Source organism: Melanerpes formicivorus, unplaced genomic scaffold, assembly GCF_026170545.1.
Source record: "Melanerpes formicivorus ecotype bairdi unplaced genomic scaffold, bMelFor1.0.p_v2 SCAF_316, whole genome shotgun sequence".
Classification (NCBI taxonomy): domain Eukaryota; kingdom Metazoa; phylum Chordata; class Aves; order Piciformes; family Picidae; genus Melanerpes; species Melanerpes formicivorus.
Genome location: NW_027142668.1, coordinates 64,366 through 87,241, shown reverse-complemented (window position 1 = coordinate 87,241; position 22,876 = coordinate 64,366). Strand labels below are relative to the sequence as shown.

The 22,876-nt window shown below is 43.6% G+C and overlaps 1 protein-coding gene across 1 annotated transcript; it reads right to left on the bottom strand.

The window, feature by feature from the left end:
- Positions 1-221: 221 nt before the first annotated feature.
- LOC137459073 (uro-adherence factor A-like) lies at positions 222-22,521 on the bottom strand. The gene is made up of 3 exons (XM_068170300.1): positions 22,416-22,521; positions 985-3,458; positions 222-260 (listed from the first exon to the last, which is right to left on the bottom strand). Exons 1-3 carry the CDS (start codon positions 22,519-22,521, stop codon positions 222-224), a joined length of 2,619 nt encoding a protein of 872 aa, XP_068026401.1.
- Between the last annotated feature and the right edge of the window lie 355 nt (positions 22,522-22,876).

Here is a 22,876-nt window from a genome sequence, read left to right as displayed (position 1 = left end):
CTACTTCCTGCAGATTTTTAGTCATGAGTACAGAAGTGTCTTTCAGGGATATTCTGGTCTTTGCTTCTGCTGAGGAGCCCCAGCTCTACAATTCTGTGATTTCCCAAGCGCTCTGCCCACAAACCCGAAAAGGAGTTATTTAATATCTATTTATTCTTTCACTAGGATGCCTATTAGCTAGCTTTTCCATTTCCTGTTAGGAGACAAGTACTCTTTTCCTTTCAGGTGTCAAGTGTTTTTGTCCCCATCAAGCCTCGTTCCTGAATGTAGGGGGAGAAACAAAGCCGAAAGAGAATGGCACTTTCTAATCTTACTCACTCAGTGCTAGAATATTTATTGTTTTCAAATAAAATCCCCTCAATATTGTAGAGGGAAAAAGGAGTAGGAAGAGGTTATCTCCTTGTCCTTTATTTGAGCAGCAGATGCTGGCTTTTAAAATCTTTGCAGGAAGCATCTTTTTAGCATCTCTCTTTTACTCTTTTCTTGCAGGATACTGATAAAACTCAAGGCTTTCTAAAATGCCAAAGGTCTTTTTTCTTCGGTGGTGTTTCATTGTTTTCTGATTTCCGTTTACGACTTGCTTTGTCCGCATCGCCACTGTGATTTGACCTCTTTTTCTCTGCCATTTGTGTACTCTCCTTATGTACTGGTGCTCCACCCCCAAGGGGGAAGGTGATATTATGAGACAGAGGTGTTGGGATGGACTCATCATCCCTCTCTGCTGTAGTGTTTTCTTTTTCCTTGGATGGATTTTCATAGTTTTGTAATCCCCATCTATGACTTCCTATGATTACATCATCATCACTTCCAGTGGGGCTTGTTTTCTCTGCTACCTCCTTGTTTTCTGCTGCTCCACTTGCAGGGGGAAGTATGGGAATATGAGAGAGAGATGTTGGGATGGACTCATCATCCCTCTCTGCTGTAGTGTTTTCTTTTTCCTTGGCTGGATTTTCATAGTTTTGTTAAGTCCCATCTATGACTTACTATGATTACATCCTCATCACTTTCACTGCTGCTCGTTTTCTCTGCTACCTCCTTGTTTTCTGCTGCTCCACTTCCAGGGGGAAGTATGGGAGTATGAGAAGGAGATGTTGGGATGGACTCAGTATCACTTTCTGCTGTAGTGTTTTCTTTTTCCTTAGCTGGATTTTTATAGTTTTGTAAGCCCCATGTAACACTTACTAAGATTACATCATCATCACTTTCACTGGGGTTCATTTTCTCTGCTATTGCCTTGTTTTCTGCTGCTCCACATCCAGGGGAAAGTATGGGAGTGTGAGAAAGAGCTGTTGGGATGGACTCATTATCACTCTCTGATGTAGTGATTTCCTTTTCCTTAGCTGTTGTTTTGGTTTTCGGTAATTCCCATCTATGACTTACTATGCCTACATCTTCATCACTTTCACTGGGGCTCGTTGTCTCTGCTACCTCCTTGTTTTCTGCTGCTCCAAATCCAGGGGAAAGTGTCGGAGTATGAGAAGGAGATGTTGGGATGGACTCAGTATCACTCTCTGATGTAGTGATTTCTTTTTCCTTAGCTGGATTTTTATAGTTTTGTAAGTCCCATGTAACCCTTACTAAGATTACATCCTCATCACTTTCACTGCTGCTCGTTTTCTCTGCTACCTCCTTGTTTTCTGCTGCTCCACTTCCAGGAGAAGGTATGAGAGTATGAGAAAGAGATGTTAGGGTGGACTCATTATCACTCTCTGCTGTAGTGATTTCTTCATGTTCAGCCATAGTTTTATCATTTAGTAATTCACAGGGAAGATTTGCTCTGGTCATGTCGTCATCATCACTGCTTTCGCTTGTTGCCTTTTCCTCTGACATTTCTCTTAACTGAGGTTCCCCTTTCATGAATATGAAAGTGTTAGATGGAGGGTTTGGGATGGACTCATTGCTACTCTTCTCATCTGCTTTTTCATTGTTTTCTAATTCAAAATTATGACCTAATGTGTTTACATCATTGTCATCTATTTCGTTTGTCCTCTTTTTCTCTGCTATCTCCTTGTTTTCTGCTGCTCCACTTCCAGGGGAAAGTATTGGAGTATGAGACACAGGTGGTGGGATGGACTCCTTGCCAGTGTTTAACATTTTTACCTTTTTCTTAGTTGGAGTTTCATCGCCTTCTAATTTCCGTTTACGACTCGCTTGGACTGTGTCATCACTCTGCTTTGTCCTCATTTGTCCTCTGTCATTGTCACCTCTTTTGTTTGTCCTCTTCTCTGCCTTTTTCATGCTCTTCTTATTTTCTACTGCTCCAGTCTGTGGGTGCAGTATGGAAGTATGAGGCAGATGTGTTGGGATGGACTCATTGCCCATCTCTGCTGTAGTGTTTTCTTTTTCCTTCGCTGGATTTTTATAGTTTTGTAAGTCCCATGTAACCCTTACTAAGATTACATCCTCATCACTTTCACTGGTGCTCGTTTTCTCTGCTACCTCCTTGTTTTCTGCTGCTCCACTTCCAGGAGAAGGTATGAGAGTATGAGAAAGAGATGTTGGGATGGACTCATTGTCACTCTCTGCTGTAGTGATTTCTTCCTGTTCAGCCATAGTTTTATCGTTTACTAATTCACATGGAAGATTTGCTCTGGTCATGTTGTCATCATCACTGCTTTCGCTTGTTGCCTTTTCCTCTGACATTTCTCTTAACTCAGGTTCCTCTTTTATGAATATGAAAGTGTTAGATGGAGGGTTTGGGATGGACTCATTGCTACTCTTCTCGTCTGTTTTTTCATTGTTGTCTAATTCTAAACTATGACCTAATGTGTTTACATCATTGTCATCTCTTTCATTTGTCCTTTTTGTCTCTGACGTTTTTATTATCGCCTCATTGTCTGATGTGTCACCTCTAGGGTTAAGTATGAGAGTATGAGACAGAAGTGTTGGGATGGACTCATTGCCAGTCTCTGATGCAGTGTTTTCTTTTTTCTCAGCTGTTTTTTCATTGTTGTCTAATTTCTGTTTAGGACTCCCTTTGACTGCATTGTCACTCTGATTTGTCCTCCTTTTCTCTGCCATTTTTATTCTCTCCTTGTTTTCTGGTGCTTCACCCCCAGGATGAAGTATTGGAGCATGAGATCCAGGTATTGGGATGGACTCATTGCCAGTGTTTAACTTTTGTACCTTTTGCTCAGTTGGAGTTTCACTGTCGTCTAATTTCCGTTTACGACTCGCTTGGACTGTGTCATCACTCTGCTTTGTCCTCATTTGTCCTCTGTCATTGTCACCTCTTTCATTTGTCCTCTTCTCTGCCACTTCCATGCTCTCCTTATTTTCTGCTGCTCCAATCTGTGGGTGCAGTATGGAAGTATGAGGCAGATGTGTTGGGATGGACTCATTGCCCGTCTCTGATGCTGTGTTTTCTCTATTCTCAAGTGTTTTTTCATCTATGTCTACTCTAGCAGCTCTGAGTTTATATTTCCTTATTGCTGCCATCACTGGAACATGAAAGTGCCCTAGGAGAAAACAGAGAAAATTAAGAATGCTCCTACTGTGCAATGCCCAGAATAAGCATGCAGATTGTGGACACCATGCTGAGAGAAAGCTCTTCAATAGTTAGTAATTATCAGACTTGCTGTAATTACTCTTTCCTGTGTAAATGTTAAAGCCCCTTAAATATTTTTGGTAGCTCTTGGTAATGGCTGTTTGTTTGTGTTAAGCAGTGCCAGTGTACCAGTCTCTTACACCTGCAACAAGAGAGGAAAAAGCTGGCTTTCAATAAAAAAGGAAAAACCCAACCACACCTCTGTGACTCTTTGACTTGCATTGTGTGTTGTTGCAGGGTGTAGAAAAACCATTATGGCCTGAGTTTTGAGAGCTGGTAAGCACAGGAGCTGCCATCAGAGGAGGGGGGGAGGGTATTAAAAAAACAGGCAGATTTTTATTACAGAGTAGGAAGAGCTGCAAGTGGAGTCCCAGCTTCAGCTGGGAATTTGGGTTCAAAGCCATTTCTTCCTAAACTGTCTGCAAAGTATACTGAAGTGCTGCTACTCAGAAGCAAGCCACCCCTCCCCTAGTAATGAACAGCCTAGTTTTCAGTTTGGGGAACCTGTAGCAGATCCAGACTGGCATAACAAGGTGCAGAATTAGGTCCATAAACCTCTTCTCAACATCCGTTCCAGTACAATAGGGAAGGTGACATGACCTGCATTTTAAACTCCTAATTGTGCTGAGAGTCAAAGCAAATGTTGACTTTCATCTGCCTCTGCTGACTCCAGAGTGAAAAGGTGGAAGGCACAGGTAATTCTCAGTGTTTCCATCACTTCTAAAAAGTTTAATTGTAAGGAGTTTAATGATGGTCATCTTTCAGAATGGTTTGTTAAGCATAAGTACTCGGCCTTTAACCTTGTGGTATTGTTCAGTAGACCTCCATTTGGCACCAGTTTAATGTCCTTGGCTACAGGTACAGACTGTACAAAGGAAAGATACATGAGGAATGCATTTCTGTTCAGCCAGAAACAGGTTTGAAACGATAAGCAACTTGTTGAGTTTTATTGAGGAGCCTACAGTATGTGTTACTGTGCTGGTAAAAGCTGCCAGAAGGTGTCCTAGATGCTGATGGAATGTTTCTTGCAGTGAACCTGTACTGGTTACAGCAAGGGACATTAGGCAGTGGGCAGAAATGTATACAAAGGGGTAAAGGGAGGAGGCAAAGGCATTTTAGGCCACATCACTACTGAATTTTAGTGTAAATCTTTCAAATCTTTGTCATGCTTTGTCCCCTTACCTGGCTAAGCCAGGGCTGTCTCCAGCTCTGACTCAGGGAACTTGTTGATTTTTGATGTTTGTTCACAATCCTCAGGCTGAAAACTTTTCTCCACAGGCAGTTCTGCTACAGTAACTTATTCCTCCTTCTACAACTGTAAAAGAAGGAGCAAGAGGTGAGGGGATAATTGTGTGATTGAAGGGAATTTCAGCAGAATGTTTCCAGCAATGTGCTGAGCAATCAAAACTCCTACTGAGTTCAATGGGGATGGAAAACCACTGGCCCTTCCCAGATAGTGCTCAGCACTTGTCAGAATAGAGCTCAAAGGAATCCTATTGATAGCAAACTCTTTTGAATGGCAGCACTAAAGCAGCTGGGAAAGGCTAATGTCCTTGCATCTGGCAGCAATTTTACCTGTTTGTAAGCCATTCAATCCCTTGTTAAAACAAACCATAGCATGGCCTAAAGATTGGAAGCTGCATTTTTCAGTGCTGGCTTCAGCACTAGGTAATTGAGGAAATGATGATTTCTCTTCACTGTGCAGTGCAACAGACATAGTGCAGCTAGCCCCAGCACCAGCTGAGGGAGTGACCATGATGATTTTGGTGCCATGTCATGCCAGCATAGCTGTCACATAGGGGATCTGTGATGGCCCTCCATGTGGTCCTGCAGTATATAGCTAGACTGTGTTCTGGAGGAGGAACAGGAGATTTTCACAGCCCCTTGGATGGGCTGTTGACTGAATGCCCTATAGAACAATGAGATTTGTGTGTCTACATCAGGTAGAAGTTGCAGGAATTTTCCTCTGAGCAGTGGTATAGTACTGAGGAGCCCTGAAGGAGAGAAGTGGTCTCTTCTCCTTACCAGAAGGCTGACAAAGGCAAAGGCCTATGCCTGATGTGTGTGTGTTTGATATCAGTGTGAATGGGAAATTTTCTGGAGCAAAGAGTTTTGCTGTGAGGCTGTCTGAAGAACTTTAAAATAATCCACCATGGAGTAAAAAGTAGCAGAGAACCAACTGTAAAATACAGACCAATAATTCTTTAATCACTTATGGACTCTCTCTGGTGGACCAACACCTGAAATGAACTTTGCTCTATCAACTAGATTCATACTGCTGCTATTGTATTTTTGGGTATTCAAACTGATTAAGGTGACTTTGGGCTGTGCAAGGGAAGCACTGTTATAACTCAGGCAGGCTCACTCTGATCACTGCCTCAATAAAAAAACCTGCAGGGAAAAGCTTTTAGAAAATCATTCTCTTTGTCAGTTAAGTATTTTCCTGAGGCTTTGGTTCAAATGTCTAGGTTTTCTTATGGAAGCATTTCCTGTCAAATGCTTCTAATGAATGGCTGTGCTGGAGGATCTAGGTAGGCAATTCAGCACTATGGTCAGGGGCTCTGAATTTGTGAGCTCTCAGGAATGATCTTCCTGATCAGTCCTAAGCAGATTCAGCTTTCTGCATATTTGAGGGTTAATCTTTGCTAAGAGATGTCTGTCCACGGCACTGACAGCTACTCTAGCTCAGTATTTTGTTGGGGCTGTGTCACGGTCCGGAGACATTAGATGTCTCGGTCCGGAGACACAGTTCTTTTAAATATTCCCGTGTTGTGAAATTAAAGGCACAAACGAGGCCAAAGTATCAACAGCTAGACTATTTATTACATAAAGAAAGTGGACATAAGAAAGGAAGAGGGAGAAAAGAGAGAGAGAGAGAGGGACGAGAGATAGAAGAGGAAAGGAATTATATTACCACACCCCTCATCCCCCCCAAGATAAAGTCTGTGGAGGAAAGGTGCTGCAGGAGATGTTGGGTTTGTAGAGACACCGTGGTGAGGCTTTTGCTGGAGAACAGCTGTGGTCCTCTGGGGAGATGTTGGGTTGATACAGGAACAGTGCTGAGGCTCCTCTGGGCAGCCTGGGTCTGTAGAGGGCTGGAGCTGTGGTCCTCCGGGCAGCTTCTGTTCTCCGGAGCAGCATTGTCCCGGCTTCTCAGCGGCCTGGCCCGTCTCCTGTGTTTTTCTTCATCTCCATTTTTCTCCCCGTTTTTCTCCTCTGTTTCTCTCCTTTGTTTCTCTCTACAAACCAGTAGTTGCTCAAGTCTTTTATACAGTTTTTTAGTCCTTAGGTATGTAGTATTGTCCCTCAGGAATTCCTTGGGTCCATTGTTGTAGTCCCGTGTTATCACGATGCAATCACAAGCTGATTTGCATCCAGGATTGGTGGACAGGATTCTTTCCACCTTCTTTCCAGTGGCTCTGCTATCACTTTTATCTTTGTTGACTCACATAGAGAGAGACAAACTTATTAGACTGTCACACCACCCCGTCAATCAAAGATAAAAGGAAGAAAGAAAGGAAAGAAAGGAAAGAAGTGGAAAAGGAAGGAAAGAAGTTTTAAACAATTTTTGCAATAGACATAAGTTTTGATTGGCTAACAGCACAAATCTGTTGTACACCATCATTAGACACAAACTGCATGTTGGACACTACATGTTGAATCACTGTATACAACAGGGATTTATACAAGATTGACAATGCTAAGAAAATATAACAAAATTAAACCAGGTAATTACACAAGGTGAAAGCATCCTTGTTCCTCCTGGAAGCCAGGAGAACAAACAAACCCATACCCCCCCACCCCGTCAGTCCTTCAGTTTGGAATTGAAGTGAGAGCTTCAGTCCAGATCTGAATGTCTGCGGGGTTATGGAAAGTACAGTCCTTGAAGAGATGTCTTCTGTGATGCAAAACTTGAGAAGTCTTCCATATTGTAGCAAGACAAGTCCTTCTGACAATACATCAGGTAGTCTTCAGCATTAGAACTTAAATTTAGCATTAGAACTTAAATAAGAAACACAAATAAGAAACACAACCTTGAAACATACAAAACTGGTATTTCCAGGTTACCATTCAGAGCCACCCTCTCAGGTGATAATTACTTTGAATGGGCCTGTAAGTATCTCTCAGGTGATAATTACTTTGAATGGGCCTGTAAGTATCGTTGATTGTTTCAGGTTCTCTCAAAGCCAAGCTAAACACAAACAAAGGCCTTTTTCCAAACCAAGTACAATTTTTTGGTGATCTCCTGACTCATGCTTCACCCCCCAATTCACCGCTGGGAAGTGAAGCCCTTAGTTGCCCTGGGGGCCATATCCCTCCCCTCATCAAATGGTCCCACCAAGAGGGGAGCAGTGACCTCAGCCCTCTTTTTAGGCTCGGGCCAACATTGCACAATGATTCGTAATTGTCTCGTGGCTACCCCATCAACCACTTCTTTTGGAATACCTTTCTCCCGACCCACGCCCCACCAATATTGCCGGGTATTCAAGTGTTCCCTGCCCCCAGCCAGGTGCCTACTAGGAATACAGCGCATCTGGCCCTGGGGGCTTGGTGGGTGAGTCATTTTCACATGTCTCAAGCCTCTAGTTTGAGGTTTTTTCATTTCCTCAGGTACACTATACTGCCTAGCATAATCTAATAATTCCCTCCCCACATCTTGCCATGTCCTGGAAGAAAGTGGGGTATTAGCTATTTCTTTTTGAAGCTGGATACCTCTTATTTTAAGCAAGTCAGAGAGGCCTCTGATCAAAGGAGTCATTCTGTTTGCATCCACCAGGATAGAAAGAGGGGATTCAAAATGATGTTTTAGTTCCCTTTCATATATCATCTGCAGGCATGCAGCTTTTTGCACATTCTCCATTATCTGATTCATCCCTCCCCGCAGAATTAGGGGTTCACCCCTCTCCTTTGGATCAAACCCCCCTGCCCAATAGGCAGCTCTTTGCGTAAGACTCCAGGGTCCACTTCTGTTTTTTGTAGTTAGAAAAACATTATCACCCCAATAGCCCATGGCTTCAGCTTCTGTTAACATAATCTGATCACCTCCAGTTTTTGAAACTCGCCAGACATATTCCACCTCAGATTCCTCAGCAGAGCGTGCAAATTCTTTACGAATTTTGGCCAATTCAGTGTAGGAGAAAGGCATTTCTTTGGTTGTGATAGTGGGGGTAACCTCCCCATCCTCATATAAAACTTCAGTTTTAATGAGAGGTCTGATATGCGCAGCAGCTTCCTTAGCTGCTGTCAATTCTGCCCGAGGGCACATAGGGGCAGACTCCAAGTAATTCACACCCTCTTTTGAGTCCAAATACGAATTTTGCCTCCTCTCCTTTTCCAATTGAATTTTAAGATCTGCCACTACGTCTTTCAAAGTGGCAACATGGCTTTGTAGTGACGAAACTAAGTCCTGCAAAGAGGAAATAGTTATATTCTCCTGTTCATGCCATTCATCTTTCTCCTTCACTGAGGCGGCTAAACAGGCACCTAAAACCGCACAAATAAAGCCTTTGCCTTTCCCGGCTTTTGCTCGTGCATCTTTCTGCAGGGCCACAATTCTATCAGCCACACTCTGGAAATTATGCCAATTTTCACGGGCCCAGTCAAGTACCTGTACAGAGGGGCGGGCACCGTGAACTTCTAAAAGGTTAAAAAGCTTCTCACTCCCGGCCATCTCTTTTGTTTCAGAAAGCATTTCTTAATAGGGCACTAAGTTTCGCGGGGAAGTCAGATCAAAACACTATTTGTACCAACAAAAGCATCCCTGGAAAAAACGTACACTTTTAAAAGGCTTACTCCAAAATAATCTTCTCCAGGAAAAATGCACAATAGATTTCTCAGGAGAGGTCACACACAAGAAAAAACAACAACAACCTGGGCTTCTCAAGGAAGTCACACTATTTCCCTGAGAGAACCCACACTTGCAAAAGCTTCTTAGCTTTTGTACCTCAATTTTTTTTTGTTACACTAGAACAACCTTGTAATTCTTAGGGAAGAGTTACTCTGTTTCCCTGAGCGAACACACACCAGCAGAAGTTTCTCAACTTTTGCTTCAATACTGGGCTTCTCGGGAAAGCCACACTTTACAAATATCACCAACACTGGGTTCCCTAAAAGAGGGTACTGAGAATTCTCGGGGAGGTCACACTATAAAGTCAACAGTTGTACCCCAGATAATCTTCCCCGGGAAAGCACGCACATTTAAAGCAGGGTACAGAGGATTCTCGAGGAGGTCACACTATAAAACCAACAGTTGTACCCCAGATAATCTTCCCCGAGAAAGCACACACATTTAAAGCTTTTGAGAACTCCCACACAGTCTCTCTGAAAATTTCGCTTCGTCCTTCTCCGGCCACTTCCCTCGCGGGCGAGTGGAAACGCGAATCTGGACTCCACTCTCGCTTCGTACTAAAAGTACGTCTCAGGCACACACACACATTTCGGGGTTCTCAGAAATGCAATAATTTTGCTGTGATACTTTTCACTGCACGGGAATCCTGCCGACTACGCCATTTAAATGTCACGGTCCGGAGACATTAGATGTCTCGGTCCGGAGACACAGTTCTTTTAAATATTCCCGTGTTGTGAAATTAATGGCACAAACGAGGCCAAAGTATCAACAGCTAGACTATTTATTACATAAATAAAGTGGACATAAGAAAGGAAGAGGGAGAAAATAGAGAAAGTGGACATAAGAAAGGGAGAGGGAGAAAATAAAGAGAGAGAGAGAGAGAGGGACGAGAGATAGAAGAGGAAAGGAATTATATTACCACACCCCTCATCCCCCCCAAGATAAAGTCTGTGGAGGAAAGGTGCTGCAGGAGATGTTGGGTTTGTAGAGACACCGTGGTGAGGCTTTTGCTGGAGAACAGCTGTGGTCCTCTGGGGAGATGTTGGGTTGATACAGGAACAGTGCTGAGGCTCCTCTGGGCAGCCTGGGTCTGTAGAGGGCTGGAGCTGTGGTCCTCCGGGCAGCTTCTGTTCTCCGGAGCAGCATTGTCCCGGCTTCTCAGCGGCCTGGCCCGTCTCCTGTGTTTTTCTTCATCTCCATTTTTCTCCCCGTTTTTCTCCTCTGTTTCTCTCCTTTGTTTCTCTCTACAAACCAGTAGTTGCTCAAGTCTTTTATACAGTTTTTTAGTCCTTAGGTATGTAGTATTGTCCCTCAGGAATTCCTTGGGTCCATTGTTGTAGTCCCGTGTTATCACGATGCAATCACAAGCTGATTTGCATCCAGGATTGGTGGACAGGATTCTTTCCACCTTCTTTCCAGTGGCTCTGCTATCACTTTTATCTTTGTTGACTCACATAGAGAGAGACAAACTTATTAGACTGTCACAGGCTGTCAGTAAGGAAACCACATCTCTTCCAATGGAGAGGCTTGCCTGACAGCGAATATAGATGCCAAAGGGACGTGAGATCAGTCATTTGTATTTTGAAATCTGCCTTTGTCTGTTGATTTCCTTAGATATCTAAGACAACCTTCAGGTGGGGTCTCAGCAGAGCTGAGCAGAGGGGGAGAATCACCTCCCTCGACCTGCTGGCCGCACTTCTCCTGATGCAGCCCAGGATCTGATTGGCTTTGTGGGCTGCAAGTGCACATTGAGAGCTCCTGTTGAGCTTTTTGTCCACCAGTACCCTCAAGTCTCTCTCCTCAGGGCTGCTTTCCAGCCAGTGCCTGCCCAGCCTGTATTTGTGCCTGGGATTGCCTCGACCCAGATGCAGGACCCTGCACTTGCTCTTATTGAACTTCATGAGGTTGGCTTGTGCCCACCTCTCCAGCCTGTCCAGGTCCCTCTGGATGGCCTCCCTTCCCTCCAGCTGTCTGCTGCACCACACAGCTTGGTGTCATCAGCAAACTTGCTGAGGGTGCACTCAGTGCCACTGTCCATGGCAGCCACAAAGATGTTGAACAAGCCTGGTCCCAGGACTGATCCCTGAGGGACTCTGCTTGTCCCTGGCCTCCACTGGGACATGGAGCCATTGACAGCCACTCTTTGGGTGTGGCCATCAAGCCAGTTCCTTATCCATCTAGTGGTCACCCCTCACACCCATGTGTCACCAGCCTGGAGCCCAGGATGTGGTGTGGGACAGTGTCGAAGGCTGTGCTCAGGTCCAGGTAAATGACATCAGTTGCTCTCCCCTCATCTATTAATTTTGTCACCTGCTCATAGAAGGCCACCAGGTTGGTCAGGCAGGATTTGCCCTTGGCAAAGCCATGCTGACTGTAATGGCTCATTCAGTGCAAGATCTGAACTCCTTCCATTTCTCTTGCTGTGATAAGGGCACACTTGCCATTATTCCAGCTGCATTGTCCACATTGCTGCAGTAAAGGTTTTGTCAGCACTTCCTCTCTAAACACTAGTTTCCCCTCACTATATTTAACTTGTTTATAAAAACAATCATAATCAGTTGGGCTCTGGGCTGAAATTTGGCAAGGGTAATTACAGTTTATTCATAGCACTTTGCAGGGATTTAACCATCTAGTCCTAATTGCTCTTGGAGGCTGAAACTCAACATTTTAATTGTTTATGTGGTGCTGAGTACAACAGAGCACTAATCTCATTAGGCTATAGGCATAAGAGAAATCTTAAACTGTATTATTAATTACTGTTCACAGCTATCAGATAAGCAATTCCCTGGGCACTTACACAGAGGCAGTAAGCTTTGGCTTGCTGTTGTGCAGAGTAACACAACACTCTTTGTTTTCTATTATTCTATAGCTTATGGAAGTTAACTGGAATGAAGGCCAAATATGACAGAAACACAATGTAAGAAACAAATCTGGGTTGGAAGACACAATGTCTGTAGGGATAATGTGCAAAAAGAAATAGGAAATGCAATTAAAATAATCAAGAGAAGTTTTCACAAGACATTAATGAAGTGGTCGTTATTTCCTTCTTGAACACTGCTTACATGCAGGAAAGAAAGACCAGCATGAAGATCACTGCTCTGTCCAGGAAGTCTTCCATGAAATAGTTGGGCATTGATTTGGGGGAGAGGGGGAAGAAAATAGATAAATGCCTGTATCTGCCAATTTTGGGTAGTCTTGAACAGTAATGAGCTCTGCTTCCTTGCTTTGCTGAATCTTTTCCCATTCTTCACTCCATGTTTTGTCTGTCTTACTCTTCTTGCTTGCCTTTCTTGAAGTAAGGATATAGACAGCCCTGGACCTATAGATCTAGCTTGAGTGATTTTAGAGGCTGCTTCCCCCAGCTGCTCCATGCCACCCTTCTCCTCTACTTCTCCAGCTCCTACTGCATTTCTCTGTGAACTAAACCAGCTTAGGGTAAGCAGTTTCCCAGAAATACCTGGGGTCTGAGCTAATCCATTTCATTAGGCACTGAAGCAGGCTGGCAATAGGTACCATGAGCCAGGAGTACACAATATGTCAGGCACAGGAAAGGAGAAGAAGATGGGCAGAACATGGAAAATTTTGCTCTTCCTGACTTCTCTGGAGAAATCCCATCATAGACATTGATTTAGTCAAGACTGCGCTTTGGCACATGGCTGCCAATCTATAACCAGCATGAAGGCAGTTGTTTGAAGCTTCAAGGCAGCATCTTGAAAGGTTTTAGTACTCACTGAAACAGCTGAGCCAATCTCACAAGAGAGCTAACCCCCCATTTCTTTGGAGGTTCTTCCCCTCCATGTGTTCTTTAAAGTATTATTTCAAAACTTTTTTACTATGATGATAATAATATAGTTAACTGCAAGCAATTTAACACCAAATTAAGCACCTCAGGTAGATATTTATTGCTGTGGAGATGCACAAGGATCTTACTAACAAGTTCTTTGGGAAAAAAACCCAACACATTAGAGCCTTAAAAGGAGAGTAGGTTAACAACTAGGATTAGAATTCAAACTCAAGAAGGAGACAGAATCTTCTCAGCAGCCTATCTCAGGACAGTGAGGCAAAGCAAATACAGAAGAGTCATCAGTGGTCTCGGCTTGGAAGATAGAAAAGGAGAATGCAGTACATAGTGAGGGCTCAGAGTATGTGGTTGGTAACTAGAGTGACTGAGGAAAAAATGGAGAGAAATTGAGGTTGTTTTCTGCATATGTTTTTTTAGGCACTGTGCAGCTGTCTTCCTTGCACTCCCTCCCAGTGAAATACTTCCTCCAGAAGTGTGGGAGAAAATTACTGAGAGGCAAAAGAGACAGCAGGGAAGGCATTTCAGCTCTGCGTGATGATGTCGTGCCATTAGCACAAAGCCCCGCATTGTCAGTGAGGAAAAAAAGGTCAGCGCCGAGTCTGTCGGGGATGTGAAGCCTGGCCAGCCTTCCTCCCCTGCCTTCAGCAGCTCAGCAGCACGGCGGGAGCAGAGCAGCTCGTTTTCATAGCGGAAGGGCCGCTGAGAGGAGAGAGGGAGCTAACCCGGAGATTTTTAAATGGCAAAGGTTGCTACAGAAGGCTCCTGAAACTTGGAGTTGTGGGAACAAATAATTCCTCCGTGTGAGGCACAAGGGTGCGTGTGTGTGCCTAAGGCAGAAACAGAGCAGTGAGTTTAGGGTAATCCCTAAATGACAAGGAGTGCAGAGGTCGGTCCTGCAGCCGAGGTGTGCTGCAAAGGCTTGAGAGATTCTTTAGGGGGGAACTGCAATATTTCCTAATGCTGTTGGGAAGACAAGAAGGCAATTTTGGAAGAGATTCCAAAGCAAATGTCCAAGTGCCCTACTTGTTCTCGTTCTGAAGGAGATGAAGAACTCTTGATTTTCTGAAAAGATTGCTTTGAAATGGTAGGAGCTAAGTACTTGTGAAGAAGGAGTGCAGAGGGGCAAAGTTTGGTTTAGGAGGGTTACCTCAGACTGCTGTGGGCTTGATTAGATCTGCCAATGTGCTATGAAGAGGTCTGCATCTCAGAACAGCTCTGGGCAGTCCTGCTTCCAGGATGAGGCAGGAATTGAAGGAGAACTTGCAGTACAGAAGAGAGCACTCTCTCGCTTCACAAAGTAATCACACTCCTATGGGACCAGAATGTAGGAAAGCCCAAACCTAAAGGAGGCATCAGCAGATCTGTGCTGACTTCTATTACCTCTTATGCAGTACACAAAATAGATCAGCCATCAGATCCACAGCAAAGCAGGTGCCTGACACCTTGCACAGCACGTAGATGAAACACATAAGAAGATGTGTCTGAAGATACAGATGCTCTTCTTGCTCTAGCTATATCAGACAAACCAGTTAGCACAATCTAACCCAGCCCTAGTTGCTGGTCACCACCTGTGGTGGGTGTCACCTTACTGTCCCTGAAGCTCTGCTCATTAGCTGAGGTTAGTCGAGAAGAGATGTGTTAGATGAGAGCTACCATTGTAGCTGTAGATGTTTCTGCTTCCCTTGTGCAATATTCCACTGCTGCCTCTTGTGATGTTTTATATATTAAATAGTAAACAGTAAAAATTTTATAGTAAAATATCAGCTGCCACATCCAACCTCCTAATTAGGACCACTCCAGCTGAACAAATACAATGTTGGTAGCAATCCTTCCTTTCATTTACACTAGCTATGTAACTAGAATGAAGGTGTGTGGTACATAAATGTGGCCAGTCAGTTCTCAGGCTTTCTAAGTCACTAATTTTAGTTGATAAAAAAAATCTCACATCTTTCTTCATTTAACTAATTCTTTGCTCTGGTAACAACAGAGAAAACAAATCAAAGTCAACCAAAAGCAGTAACAGCAAGAAAAGGAAGGCATGAGAATGGAAAGAAGAAAAAGAAGTCAGCAAGTAGGGCTCTGAGATAAGAAAAGGTTTTAAGAGGCCGTCATATCAAGCTGCAAAGTGAATTGTAGTGGACTAAGGGGCTCTCTTCCTTCAGAATGTCCTTCCATATTGCTCTGCTTCCCTGTAGGGGAAAGCACCCTAGATAGATGCCATTAACTGTCCTTTTTTCTTGGCTTTTATTGTTGTGGCTTTTATTTCTTTGGTGTTGCTATTCTTTATGATTGGTGTATCTGATTTCCAATGTAAGAGCACTAAATGGCAGAAGAAGTGTAGAAATGGTAGAGTACAATGCAGGGAACAAGTGAGCAGAGAACAAGTGAGCAGACAGCGGCTTCTGGCAAATACCTCCCACTCTTCTTGTCATAAGGATGCTCTTGCAGCAGGGGTCTGTGGAGACCACAGCTAAATGAGTAATGAGGAATCTTGAAGGCCTAGTCCAGATCTTCCACTGATATAAATTTACACTGTCCCCAAGATTTTAGCAAGTCTGCAAAGGTGGAAACTGATCACTGTTGATCCTAGGTATTTTCCAACCTTCATCATTCAATGATTCTCTTCTAAGCTTTTGACTACAAACAGGTTCCTATGGTCAGAAATTAATCTTTGCAAAGAAAACCACACAAACAATATACCTCTATACCTCAGGAAACAAAACTAAGTTCTCTTTTGCCAAGTTAGCTACAGAATTTCTGTGCTGCCAACAACTTGTCTTGAAGTTTCTGCTGAAGTGACCCTTAAAAACAGTATTGAAATTCTTCTGCTTGGGTTATGGAGGCTAATAAAGAATCTGATAGCTGGTGGGAGGGCACTGAAGCAGTCAGGCATGTGAAATCATACACAGTCTGTGAAATCATACACACATCTGTAACCTGAGATTTTTCTGATGCCATGGGAAAAAAGTGCAGAACTGCTGCTGCTCAGTTCTCTCAAACTTTCAGAGCTGTTTCTAGACGTGGGTATCTCTGCAGTGAGTGATGGTTAAAGCAGATGTTTGTGCAAAACCCAACAAGGCTGTCTATCTGCCTTCAGCAAGCTGTCTTAGTAGTTGCTGTGCACTAAAGGTAAGGGCTAACCTGAAACCTAGAACTGGCTTTATTGAGCAGATCCTTGCACAGCAGTGAAAACTGCAGAGTGCACAGGAGCAAAAAGAGAAATCAACTTCTCTGGTGGCAGTAAAGCCTGCTGAAACCACCTAAGCATCATCATCAGGGACTGATCTGGCATGGAGTCTGCTCGATTGAAAATAAGAGACAATAATTTTCTTATGGCTCCATAATTCAGCTGAATAACTTGGTTTGTTATCTAATACTACTCTGTCATACAGAATGATCTGTATGTTGAAAGCCCTATTTAGGCATAAACTAATTCATTTTCATGGCAGGGACTAGTTCTGTGAAGTGCTGTGCTTCTACAATGTGAGAGAAATTGAGGAGGCACAATACCTCACAGGGTGAGGGTGAATTTCCCATTAGATAGTAATTAAATGTTATGAGTCCCACTGGGACACAGAGATATTAAGCAGAGATATTAAAGGAGTTAGTCATGGCTGTCCATCAGTCCCTCTTTGGCTCCTGACTCAGAGCACAATGGTGGCAGCTATCATTGACCTGTCCACTACAGTCCTCTTCTTCATACCACCACTATGATTGCCTTCTGTTAATGGCATAATAAGAGTTTAGTTTAGGTGCAGTGTTTCTGCCATACTGCTAGACAGAATGAGGCAAAATTTGGGGTCAGAATAAATGCTAAGTCATTTGGATAGTTAATCTCTCCACCTCCTTATTTCACTAGCTGCTTTAGCAAATACTCAAGCTTATTCCATTTCTCACCATGTAGAATGATGAACTTGAAATATTCCTAGGCTAAAACAGCCTGAGAAGGGGGAAAAAAAGAAAGGAGGGAAGATAAACCACTTGTGACACCAGGTGAAGCACATGTCAGTAATTGGAGGGTTATATTAATATTTTACCCCTTTCCAAAGTCATCATTCCAAACCTAGAAAATGTAGAGAGAGGTTTCTGATGGGTTTTTTTTAAGCTGTGTATTACAACTGTGCATTTCACCCTAATGGCTTTGTAATTTGACATGCAATGGTTTAATAGTGGAAGCTGAAGCAGATCCACTAACAACTGAGAGCTAAAGCACGCACAGATGAGAGCTCCTGACAGGCAGAGCTTCAATTCAGCAACTTTGTGCAGGCAGTAGAGCTGTAGCATAAAAGTTAGCAGGAAAGAAAAGGTTGTGAAAAAGGACTGGCTGAAATAGCTCAAGATGAACGTTCAAGGCAGTTCTTTGGCAGCTTTTGGTTTTTTAGTGTGGCTTCTGGTTTTAATTTCTTCTTTCAGCTTGGTGTCTTCATTTTACAGTGAAGAAATTGCCCTTTGTGCAATGCTTGTAATCTCTGGCAATGTTTCTTACCTCTGCTGCATTATTTTTGTCTATATGAAATTTAACCTTGGAGTGCTACAGGAACAGTAAGGAAATTTTTCTTCCTTGCCTTGATGAATAGAAAGGTCCATAGCACCATTGCTGTGGGTACAAATCTCCCATTCAGGACATGTGAGCAAATGTGGGCTTTGACATGCTGATATGTGACAGCAGACATCTGTAAGGGCAGTGACAGCTAAGGAAAACCCAGTGGCAGTTTTGAGCCCCTGGAAAAACAACCACAAAAAGTCTGATCCAGCAGCTGCTTCTGAGATGTTTTTGTCCATTTTATGAAATGTGTGGTTGCTTCTCACCTTTATTTCCTGTAAACTGCATTGGGGCAGGAGCCAATGCTGCCACAGACCAACGCTGATTCTGTAGCCCATGCTTTTGTAACCTTTCAGTTACACTACTCTCATGTTTGCTTTGATGACCTCCCTGAGAAAATTCTGCAAAGCTCCAATGGATGCAAGGTATTGCAACCTGAATATTGATGTGTGTTAAGGTGGTGAAGACGTTACATCAGTCGAAAGAAAACTGTCTCAAATTCCTTTGATCCAGTTGATTTTGGCAGGAGAAACTTGGGAATTGTTTGGTATGGTCCATCTGGGATGCAAACATCCCGTTAGGAACCTTGCCATTAGAAGAGACCTTCCAAGGGGTTCTCTTAGCTCTGAAATTTAGATATGAGCAGGAGGAAAGGTTTACCATTGCTTTTGTATCCTGAGGATGTGTCACTTTGGGCCACTAACCAGATCTATTGAATTAACAGTCTATGGTACATCCAGATTTGGGAGGTGAATGATGGTGCTTTACTTCTTTGTATCATCTGCTGTTGTCAATTGCCCTGGGAGCTATGCTTCTGAAGGTCTTGCAAGGTGTCTGTGAAAGGCTGGGTGACGTCATTTATTCACCTTGGTTTTCAGTTGTGTGCAAAGCTTTGTTTCAAAATGATTTAAAACTGGTTTTACCCAGTATCAACCTGTCCATGAAAGAACCAACAAGAACCAAGGTGTCAGTTATTCACCCCAAACTTGAGAGTTAGGAAACGGGGTGAGGATGGTTGCAAATCTCTCTGGGGTTACCAAAATCCCAAAGTGGGTTTAGCCAGGGCTCAGCAATCTGCTGCTGCAGTCCATTCCTGTCACCGTCCATATGTTGTGAAAAAGGAAGCCTAAGGCTGAGTGCTGCACTTGTACCTCTCTGCAAACCTGCCTGCAAGCCACCTGACAGACAAACATTTTGAGGTGGGAGCCCAACAGTTCATCAGTTCCTGCCCAAGGGCATAAATGTCTTTTTAAATCCCAGGAGCAGGAAGGTGCTCTTGCATACCTGTATACCTAACTGTCAAATACCTTGCTGCCTTTTTTATGGCTGTATTTTAGTTTTGACCATTACTGTCTTATTGTGAACCAACCCTGATGAGTTCATTTGGGAAAAAAACCCAACAAACCCAGCACTTGCTGCTGTCAGAGTTTGCAGAAAGCAGTGGATTTCAGGTTTTTCATTGGTGAGGCTAAGTAAAGCCATTAAAGCTTTACCCCTCAGTTATTTCCAGCAAGACATCATCTCAGAGGATGCTGGAATGAAGCTAATAAATAAGGGGAAGAAAAAGCCCACAAGAGAAGGCCAAAGGCAGGGACTTTGAGCAAGGCCTGCTTTGCATCCTGGCTTCTCTGAGTTCTTGCTGCAGCTGCAAGAGCAGCTGCATTATTTTCAACCTCATTCTGAGTGATGCTGTGTAATAGCCTCGTTACAGAGGGACTGAAGAGCTAACAGAATTCCACAGCCTGCAGACTTTGTATAAAATTTCCATTCCAAAATACCATATTTAAGCTATTTTTCAATCTTTGACTCTAAATGGGCACAATTAGAGTGGATTTTTATTTGGTTTTTCAGCTGGTAGTTACTACATTGAGCGAGTATTCCTCGTGGTCACAGTCCTGCAAACACACACATGCAGCCTCTGCATTTTATAGGAGTGAGTAGTATCCGAGTCACATAACATTAGCCATGCAAACAAGCAGTTACAGAGCTGGAGCTTATAGTTAGGATGAGGAAATGCAAATGCAGCATATATTTTACATTCAATTTTCTGCATATTCTTTCAAAACAGCAAGAAAATTGGAGTTTGCATATTGTTGGCCATGCTTAGCATTTCAGTCAGCTGGCAAAAGCCCTAATGAATTTGTTAGAGAAAAGCTGATGCAAAACATTCTAAAGGCCTCACTTTTACTGGTGTCCAGAGAATGCCCCTAAAAGTTTGTCAGGGGTCACATCTGAATACGGTCACCCCAGGGTTTCATCTGTGATTCCTAAATAGTTTTGCAAGCTTAAGCTTGGATGTCCTGGCAATGCCACCAATTTGCACAGATGTCACTAATGACCTTTTAAGGCCTAGGCACCATAAAGAGAACATACCTGATAAAAGACTTCATGTATTGATTCTAATGTAATGTAATACAGTATTCTAGTTCCTGAAACCAGTGCAGGGACAAAATGAGCAGTGTGGCCACCCTGAAATGCAGCAGCCCTCATCTTGTTTAGCAGGCTGCTTACAATTCCGGTTCTTGAAGGTATGCAATTAGATGACAACCTCAGTGTTAGTTTAAAATAACATGGCTGCAGGCAAATGCTTGGAAATATAACTCAAGTATCATATAAAGGCTCAGGAAATGAAAGGGAAAGAAGTCAAAGAATGTGTTTGTAAATGAACAGGATACCATTTTCATCTAGTTAGATATTCCTGTTGCCTGCCTGAGGATGTTTAATGTCTAAGGTTAGTAATATTGGGTGACACAGGCAGGTTTTTATCGGTGAGGTACTGTGATAAGAACAACTGCTGAAATGTTTTCATTCTAATGACACTTGACATGGATCTGTCTGGTAAAACTGGGCAGATCATGCGATTTCTGTGCCTCTTGGGGCTAATATGACTTCACTTCTTTTCAGTGCCACACGGATCAGCTTACTAATATTTGTGAACCACAAAGGAATCAGAAGGATGAACATCCTATATATGAATAAATGTATCTCTATTCATTAGCCAGGAAAGCTCTGCTTTGTTTCAAGGAATGATTACTGGAAATGCTTTAGCAGGTATTTTATCAGGAAACAAGATGACATTAAGTGGCAGTTTTTTACAATCAGTTGCCTTTCATTCTTCTAACTTTACTGGAGAAAAAAAACCAAAGTTACATTTTCTTTTCAGATTGTATTTCCCCGAGCACAAAACAGACACATTTGGATAAATAGATTTGGAAGGTATTATTAAATTAAATTAAGAGAAGGAAACAATGAAATAAAATTCAAGTACCTGAAAAAAACAAAGAATATTCTTTTCACAGCCTGGAGTGGGAATCTAATGTTCCTTCTCCACTTTGTCCTAGTAGGATGATGACAGGTATTCTATCATCTTCCAAAGCACCATCTGAGCTGCCACTTCTGGTCTAAACAAGAATGGGTGTCCATCCGTGGAGAACCAATTTCAAAACCCAGTTAAATGTATTAAATCTATTTCTACAGCGAGCACATTGTTTGTGCTTAGCACATTTATTACTGTTATTGCAATAGAATGAAATGATGCAGTCTGAGACCAGGTTGCTATTATACTTCTACATGTTCATTGTCAAAGACATTTTGAAATAGGCCAAGCAGAGGACAGAAGTATCCTTTGCATGAAAATGTGGATGAGGAAATGAGGCACAGAGAAATGCATCCTGCTCAGAGACATAAAGGATGCCCACGGCAGATCAGCTTCTCACTTCCAGAGTTTCACAGCATCTTAGTAATTCCAGCTCAGACCTTACTCACCTCCCTGAGAATACTTTTAGTTCAATATTTCCCAAACAGAAGAAACTGAACCTGCTGGAAGGTGTCTTACTTGTATATAATACCAGAAGGGAAGTCCCTATTCATAATAACCCTTCTTGCTACCACTTGTATCTAAGACCACTGAGTGCAAGGAGTAATTTCTGCCCACCTTGGACCCCTGCTGTTCAGCAGGACCCAAACACAACCTGATGCACATGATTTAAAAAAATAAAATGAAATTGTAAAATAGGTTTAGAAAAGGGTTTTAGGTAAGGTCCTTACTCATTTGTCACGAGACTGAATCGCTGAGCACATTGCAAGTGGAGGGGCGGTGGCAGGCAGTGGTTGCTAGGGACAAACGGTGGGGAAGATGCTGGGGCCATGGAGGTACTGGGATGTGCGGTTCCATGGGGTGGGGAAGCTGCAGGGAGGGGACAGCCTGATCTATTTGGAGGTGTCCCTGCTTGCTGCAGCAGGCTGGACAAGGTGATCTTTGAGGGTCCCTTCCAAGCCAATCTGTGAACCTGGGAATCTGCAGTTGGAGATGAGACAGCTGAGTGTATGGCTGACATCTAAAGCGGTTGAATTTTGGCGACAGAAAGGAAGAGGGGATTTGGGCTAGGTGGCAGAGGAGATGATTGGACTAAATGTATTGGTTTCCCTAGAACGTGCTGTGTCTGGGATGTGAATTTGGGTGAGGTGAAGATAAGCAAAAGCTGCTCGGTCGTTACTCCCCAACCCGTTAAACATGGAGGTAGACGGATTGGGCAGGAGCCCTCCGTTCCTTCCCAGGGCCACCTCCCCTGGAAGGAGAGAGGCTAGCGCTAGCTCGGGAGACGCAGATTACCCTGGTTAGCCCGCAAGGGGCAGAGCTGTGCCGAGAGAAGCGGAGCGGCGGCTCCATCCTTACCGATCCGGACGCCCTCTGACGGCGGCCCTTGCCGTGGTCGGCACAAGTGTTTGGATGTGTCCACGGTAACGCGGCCGCTTACGCATCCCCGCGGGGCATCGGTCATAACGGCTGGCCGGCCACTCCCTGCAGCTTCCCCACCCTGTGTAGCCCCACACCCCAGTGTCCCTCATGTCCCTAGCACCTCCGTCACCCCTCACCCCTCGCCACCAGCCTTCCACTTCCATGGTGAGCCCCCGGGTTTGGCCATGACTCTGGCTAAAATCAAAGGTGGCCAATTTGTGCTGTAAATGGGGCCTTCCAGGCTCAGTGGCAAGTCCAGCCCACCCAAGTGTCATTATTTAGGATGGGTGATGGCTCTGTCCAGGCTAACGAATTTGGGAGAGGCTACTACTCTAAACTTCCAAGATTTGATCCATTTTTTAAAAACACCTTTAAGAAATACACATCTTCTTCGAACA

Excerpts from the sequence above, each read along its gene's own strand:
- LOC137459073 (XM_068170300.1), bottom strand. The coding sequence starts at position 22,521 with ATGACCGATGCCCCGCGGGGATGCGTAAGCGGCCGCGTTACCGTGGAC. Across the intron at positions 3,459-22,415 it reads GTCAGAGGGCGTCCGGATCG|GGCACTTTCATGTTCCAGTG; the intron begins GTAAGGATGGAG and ends GTTTTCTCCTAG. Across the intron at positions 261-984 it reads GTGATGAGGATGTAATCATA|GAACGAGGCTTGATGGGGAC; the intron begins GTAAGTCATAGA and ends CCCTACATTCAG.